Source organism: Charadrius vociferus, unplaced genomic scaffold (genome assembly GCF_000708025.1).
Source record: "Charadrius vociferus isolate BGI_N301 unplaced genomic scaffold, ASM70802v2 scaffold1451, whole genome shotgun sequence".
Taxonomy (NCBI): Eukaryota; Metazoa; Chordata; class Aves; order Charadriiformes; family Charadriidae; genus Charadrius; species Charadrius vociferus.
In genome coordinates, this window is record NW_009646629.1 from 39,172 (window position 1) to 45,808 (window position 6,637).

The following is a 6,637-nucleotide window of genomic DNA, read 5'->3' on the forward strand; positions in this document are numbered from 1 at the left end:
CGGTTGGGCAGGCTCCTGGCCCAGCAGAGGGGGTTGAGGAGGCAGGAGCAGGGGGAAGCTGCTCTTGTAGGGACTAACGGGCAGGGGAAGGCTGCCAAAGTGTGGGGCAGAGAGGGCCCCGGTGAAGGGGATGGGGCAGACGGCTGCGATGAGGCTCTGGTGTGATGTGGTGCCAGGCGGTGGTGCCACAACAATCTGGGGTCATGTCCCGGCAGAGGAGAGCCAGGGTATGGACCCGAGCTGGGCAGCCCCAGCCCTGCAGGGGCACTGGGTGGGGGTATCTGCGGCCCGAGGAGGGTCGGCCACTCGGGGCCTGTCCTGGCACTGCTGGGGCATGGTGGGTTGGTGCTCGGGCAGTCCTCTGTTACTGTTGCTCAGCATCGGTGTTGAGGTGAGAGGGTTTTGTCCCTGGGTGCCAAATGAAGCCAGAGCTGGAAGCAGAGGTGAACTTTGATGTGTCATTATTATCACAGCAGCTGCAGTCCTGTTATCTTTTGGTTTTGATGTTTAAGAGGGTCATGATAGAGAAAATTCATTAAATCTGCCCGGGTTCTGTTGTTTTCTTGGCTCTCTACATACTCCCATAGCTGTTTGGATAAAGATACTACCGTAGCCTGACTTGCTGACTGTATATTTAAGTCCTTGATGTTTTCTCTGGGTGGCTCTTTGCTTACTCATGTTTAAGGGCATTAAAATGTGTCTCAGCTCCTTGCATTGTCCTGGAGAGCGGGAGGAATTCACTATTGCTTTGTGAATAGTAAGCTGCAGTTTGGAAAGCCTCAGCCAGGTTGCTTCGTGTCTTTGTGCCTGAGTTTGGCCGCTGGTGCCTCCTCGCTCCCCAGCTTGTGATGGGGTATTTGGTGTGGGCTGGAGGAGTCACAGTCAGGGAAATGGTCACGGGTGGCTTTTTTTCAGAAGAATCCTTTCCCCTGGTGTTAAAACTAAGGAATTCTGGGAGTAGTTCTCAGGGAAGTCTTAATTTGGGGACAAAATAAACTCTGAAGCATTTGTTTATCTAGTCCTCCTTCCTAGGGCCACTCTCCTGAAGGCTGGTGTAAGAGGAGGGCTTTTTCTGCCTGCTCTGTGCTATATTTAATAGCCGATGGAGTGGAGGGTAGGGGTTTAATTACAGCGATGTTGAGATGTGGCTGCTGCCGTTAGACACTGCGGGGCACTGTTGCCCGTGTGCTGTGCATTTTGTGGAGGCCCCGGCACCCACCGCGGGTGTAGGGTGTTAAAGCCGGGCTGTGGGGCTTGGGGGTTCAGCTTGTCCCAGTGTCGCTTTGAGGAGGGCACCGTGCTGGCGGCGCAGAGCCGTGTTTGGAAAGCGCCTGCCGTCCCTGCCCTGGGAAAGCTGCATTTTGTCCTGATGATAACCCAACAGCAGTGATATGCACAGAGCTTTGTGCTTTACCATGGAGTAGTGTCTCTTGGCTTTTTTTTGGTTTTGTTGTGGAGATGGAGGAAGGCATCGAGGAGATGTGGATCTGAGGTTGTGTCTGGCTGCAGTCACCTCTTTTACTCTTCAGTGAGGAGCGGGAGCTTACAGCTCTGGGACGGCACTTGTCCTGTGCCCCAAAGGTCAGATCTGACCTGAAAACTCAGGGAAACTTAGAGACGCCTCATGTCTCTGCCCTGGGAAACGTCCATGTCCTGCTGAGTGTCTGTAGCTGTGTGACCTTAGGTGTGCTGTCCCAAAAAGCACATTTTGGGGATAAAACTCAACTGTTTCACAAGCTGACATCCTTCTCTCTGCATTTCAGCGTTGACAATAGCGAGTACATGAGGAACGGAGACTTCTTACCCACTCGCCTGCAAGCCCAGCAAGATGCTGTCAACATCGTGTGCCACTCAAAAACCCGCAGTAACCCTGAGAACAACGTGGGGCTCATCACCTTAGCCAAGTACATCCCGAGGGGGAACTGGCCTCAGGGTGACACTGAGGAGCGGCTGAGGGGACCTGTGAGAGAGTGTGGGGGCAAGGGACGAGGGGAGTGATGTAAAATGGGGCACCAATAGCACAGTCTGAAACCAGACCAGTTCTTCTGGGAGGACTGGTGTGAGAAAACCTGGTTCCTCTCTGGTCTCTGGCTTGTTGGGCTCACTCCTGCAATGCCAGGTTATGTTATGGAGGCTTTTCTCTTTCAGGGGCTCTCTGCCAGACCCATCCTTTTCTGGCCTTCTGTCCCAAAAGGTGGCAAATAGGGGCTGAGCTGTCGCTGCAGCTTATGGACAGCCCCAAGAGAGTCATTCCTCCGTTTTCCTGAAGCTTGCAGGATTTCAGTGCCCCTGTGAGCTCCCTCTTAGCCAGAGTCAATTAAAATTGGCCAGCGGGCTCAAGGTTGCTGGGGCAGGGGACAGAGGCACATACAGGCCTTCAGACAGATTACTTCTGGTTTTTTTAGGAAACCAGGCTAAAAGTCTTGCTCCCTGTAGGCACTGACCCACAGAGCCAAGTGCTGGCAGGCTCTTGGAGCAGACGCAGGCTTAGCGCAGGGCAGGCGGGAGGGCATTTCTTATTCCCATAGCCAATAAGGGGTTTTGCAAAGAAATTCTCAAAGAAGAGGTCAGCAGTGTAAATGTGTTTGTGTTGCAGTAACTGTGAAGTGTTGACCACGCTCACTCCAGACACAGGCCGGATCCTTTCAAAGCTACACACGGTGCAACCCAAAGGGAAAATTACCTTTTGCACAGGGATCAGAGTTGCTCACGTAAGTGGTCTTGTCGGTTCCTCACGAGCGAGTCTGCAACTTTATGTGTAATTCCTTTTGCCTTAGCGCGTCCTGTTAAGTTACCTGTCCTGTAGATGTCTCGGATGCGGGAAAACTTTTTCTCTTCCCGCCTCTACGGCTGAGCAATGCCAAGCAAGTAATTTCAGTTTTTCCTCAGTCTCACTCTTGGCAAAATGCAGCTGAAACCTCCTTTATGAAATCAAATATAAAAGCTCAGAAGTTTGCTAGTCTGGTCCTGGTTTGCTTCGGAGGAACCTGGCAGCTGCTGTGCAGAGGTCCAGCCGAGCTGCACAGCCCTTCCCACGCAGCGGAGAGCAGCCCCCGGCCGAGGCGTGTCCCCCAGGATGTAGCCGCCCTTTTGTCCTGTTTCCTTGCTCTGTCCCAGACTGTCTCTCTGCCACCAAACTGCTCCCAGCAGAGTCACAACGGCCAGCTCACAGGAGGCCCTCAAGACCTGCCTGCTTGTAGACAGTTTGATGAAACTTGCTGCTGGAAAGTCTCTCCTGACAGCCTAAATTTTCCTGCGTAATGGGAAAAGTATCAGTGCTGACTGCTGGCCACCCCTGTGTCCTGAGAATTGTTCCTTAAGTACAATATGAATTCTCTCTTGCAGCTGGCTTTGAAACATCGCCAAGGCAAGAACCACAAGATGCGAATCATCGCCTTCGTTGGGAGCCCTGTAGAAGATAATGAGAAAGACGTGAGTAATGACCAGTCAAAGGAAAAAATGTTGGGTCAGCTTTGTGCTCTGCTTTGAGCTATAAATCGGGTTTATCGTTTGTTCCCTGCTCTGAATTGCAAGCAAGGCTTTATACCCCCGCGAGGAGGCTGCTTGACAGAGCCGCTTGAGCAGAGCGATTCTTGGGAGGGAGAGAGAAGATGGAATCCCTGGGCACAGCCAGGCCTGAGCCCAGGACAGAGATCCAGATCTCCCGCTGTTTTGTGTAGGATTGCTTTCCTCCCCTGGTTCAGGTGGCTCCAGAGGGAGCTTGTGCCATGTCCCGTGCCTCATAACTCTGACCTAAACCACTTTGGGCTTTTTGCCTGAGGAGCTGGGTGAGGAAATCTCTGTCCCTGAGCAGAAATAATGCTCTCAGCCTTTGGAAGATGCTGTTCTATTGGTACTTAAAATAACGCAAGTGGAGTTAATCCAGATGTTCCGGGTCTCTTTAAAAGAACAGGTCAGAAACGTGAGGAGATGCTGCCTGTCCCAGGCGCTTGCTGTCCCCATCGATGGGGATGGTTACTTGCTTTGGCAGGAACAGCTCCCGCACTTGGGCCACCTCGGGCACTGTGCGGTAGTGCCTGTCCCACACAGAGAGGTGAAATACCTCCCAGCGCTTTCCTGCTGGGAGGGCTTGAAACTGGGAAGCCAATTTTGGGTTCTGTGCCTCCAGGATTGAATCCTGAGCGCTGTTGTCTGGTCTCTGATGAGCTGAGCATGGGTAAGAGCTGAAATCCAAGCTAATGCCGCGGTGTCTCCTCATTGCAGCTGGTGAAACTGGCAAAGCGTCTTAAGAAAGAGAAAGTCAACGTTGATATCATCAATTTTGGAGAAGAGGTGAGACTCCTGCCGTGTTTCTGGCATAAAATCCAAGCCAGGATTTTGTATCCTTTCCAGCCCAGAGCCGTTACTCGGGCACGTGAGGATACAAACGGTTCCCTGAGCCTCAGCAGCTGCCCCAGTAAAAATGCTAATGTGGAGAGTAACGTTTCCCTTTGGGAAGACACCTCTCCCATTTCACTGCAGGTGTCGTTAAATGCTTTCCGTCCTGATGGAAACAGCGGAGCTCTTGGCTCCCACATAGCGCGGAGAGACACTGGGTGCGTGAAGCAGCCGGCTGTCCTTCTCGCAGAGTTGAGGTGCCAGGCGAAGCTCTAGTCCCGGCCTTTCTCTTTGGCCCTAGGAAGCCAACACGGACAAGCTGACTGCCTTCATTAACACCTTAAATGGCAAGGATGGCACCGGCTCCCACCTGGTGACAGTGCCGCCGGGGCCCAGCCTGGCTGATGCCCTCATCAGCTCCCCCATCCTGGCCGGGGAGGGAGGTGCCATGCTGGGCCTCGGCGCCAGTGACTTCGAGTTCGGCGTGGACCCCAGCGCGGACCCGGAGCTGGCTCTGGTGAGCGAGGGGGAGGTGGAGGGCAGCTGCAGGTGTCGAGCTCTGTCTGTCTGAGCTCTGCCTTGCTCAGCTCCAAGCCTGTCCCCGTCTCCGCAGGCTCTGCGTGTCTCCATGGAGGAGCAGAGGCAGCGGCAAGAGGAGGAGGCCAGGAGGGCTGCGGCCGCCTCTGCGGCTGAGGCTGGGATCGCAGCCACTGGTGGGGATGGTAAGGAGCTGGGCAGGGATCCAAGCAGGCAGGGACAGGCAGGACGGTCCCCGGGGAGGGTGTCTGGCCAGCGTGTGGGCTCCTGTGGCAGCATTCATTGCTGTGAGGCTGCCCGTCTCTTGTTCATGGTGGCATCCTGCGCAGCGCGGCCATTGCCAGAGCTGTTGGGGTGCAAGGCAAGAGGCCGTTTCTGCCCCGGAATGTTGGAGGGAGGCAGTTTAACTGCAGCGTGCTGGGGAGCGACCTCTGCTTCGCCTGAAACTCCCAGACAGAGGTGGACCTGCTTCTGTCTTGAACGCCATGGAGAGCAGCTCTGCTCTGCTCCCCTTCCCCAGTGAGGCCGCGTGTGTGCGAGGGGTCGGGGATCGCGGGTGGCTCCATTGCTGGTTTCTGAGTGTGGGTTTTGTCTGCGCAGATTCGGACGATGCTCTGCTGAAGATGACGATAACTCAGCAGGAGTTTGGCCGGGCTGGGCTGCCCGACCTCAGCAGCATGACAGAGGAGGAGCAGATTGCCTACGCCATGCAGATGTCGCTGCAGGGAGCGGGTAAGTGCCTGCGAGCGGCTCTCGGCCTGTTCCCAAAGGGAAAGCCAAGGAGGCAGCTCTCTGCCTCTGGGACTGGAACCCGCAGCCTCTACAGCCCGACGTGCCCCACAGTGGGGTTTGTCACCTGGGCAGGGTCCAGATCTCCCCAAACTGGAGGGGTGGGTGCATGCATCGCTCCCGTGGGTGTGTTAATCCTCTGTCCTCAGCTGTCCCTCTCCTCCAACAGAGTTTGCCCAGGCGGAGGCGGCCGAAGTGGACAGCAGCACAGCCATGGATACCTCCGAACCTGCTAAGGTGAGGTTTTGTCCTCCTGTCCCCTCCCTGTCCCCTCTGCCTGTGGGAGGAAGATGGGGTTCCAGCCTGTCCCCAACTCCTCTCCCTGTTCCTGCAGGAGGAAGACGACTATGATGTGATGCAGGACCCCGAGTTCCTGCAGAGCGTGCTGGAGAACCTGCCAGGCGTGGACCCCAACAACGAGGCCATCCGCAACGCCATGGGCTCACTGGCCTCGCAGGCCTCCAAGGAGAGCAAGGACAAAAAAGAGGAGGAGAAGAAATGGGGGCGCTGGGCCGGGGCTCGCCCGCCCGTGGGGGTGAGTCGCCCGCCCGCCGGGCCAGTGCCGGTGCCAGTGCGGAGCAGCGCCCAGGGCGGGGGTTGTGCTGTAACACGGCAATAAAGGCTTTCCACGGGGGTCTCTGTCCTGCCGCCTCCCTGGGTCTCAGCTTGGTGGGGGCAGCCCCCACCCCTCCTGGAGGGCCTCTGCTTCCCCCTGCACTGGGGGGACTGGGCCCTGGCACTCCCCTGTCCTGGGTCTCCCCGGTACTGGAAGGGACTGGGCCCCTGGAATCCCCTGTACTGGGGGAACTGGACCCCGGGTCTCCCCTGTTTCCCCCCTGCACACGTGTATGGGGGCGGGGCCTGACAGCCCAAGCCCCGCCCCCCGTGGCACCTCCCAGCGTGCCCAGTTCCTGCAGGATGTTTACGGTGAGGCCGGAAGGGGTGGGCCTTGGGCATTGATGGGCAGCAGAGT

The 6,637-nt window shown here is 56.4% G+C and overlaps 1 protein-coding gene across 1 annotated transcript; it reads left to right on the top strand.

Moving 5' to 3' along the window:
• Positions 1-1,768: 1,768 nt before the first annotated feature.
• Positions 1,769-6,288, top strand: PSMD4 (proteasome (prosome, macropain) 26S subunit, non-ATPase, 4). The gene is made up of 10 exons (XM_009888053.1): positions 1,769-1,904; positions 2,597-2,711; positions 3,346-3,432; positions 4,225-4,293; positions 4,640-4,855; positions 4,952-5,060; positions 5,476-5,607; positions 5,834-5,901; positions 5,999-6,168; positions 6,254-6,288. The coding sequence occupies exons 1-10, from the start codon at positions 1,783-1,785 to the stop codon at positions 6,270-6,272; spliced, it is 1,107 nt and encodes a 368-aa protein (XP_009886355.1). The 5' UTR covers positions 1,769-1,782; the 3' UTR covers positions 6,273-6,288.
• The last annotated feature ends 349 nt before the right edge of the window (positions 6,289-6,637 follow it).

Bases quoted from the DNA above. Each gene is read 5' to 3' on its own strand.
- PSMD4 (XM_009888053.1), top strand. From the start codon at position 1,783: ATGAGGAACGGAGACTTCTTACCCACTCGCCTGCAAGCCCAGCAAGAT. The intron at 2,712-3,345 runs GTAAGTGGTCTT...TCTCTCTTGCAG, and splicing joins CAGGGATCAGAGTTGCTCAC to CTGGCTTTGAAACATCGCCA. The intron at 4,294-4,639 runs GTGAGACTCCTG...CTTTGGCCCTAG, and splicing joins TCATCAATTTTGGAGAAGAG to GAAGCCAACACGGACAAGCT.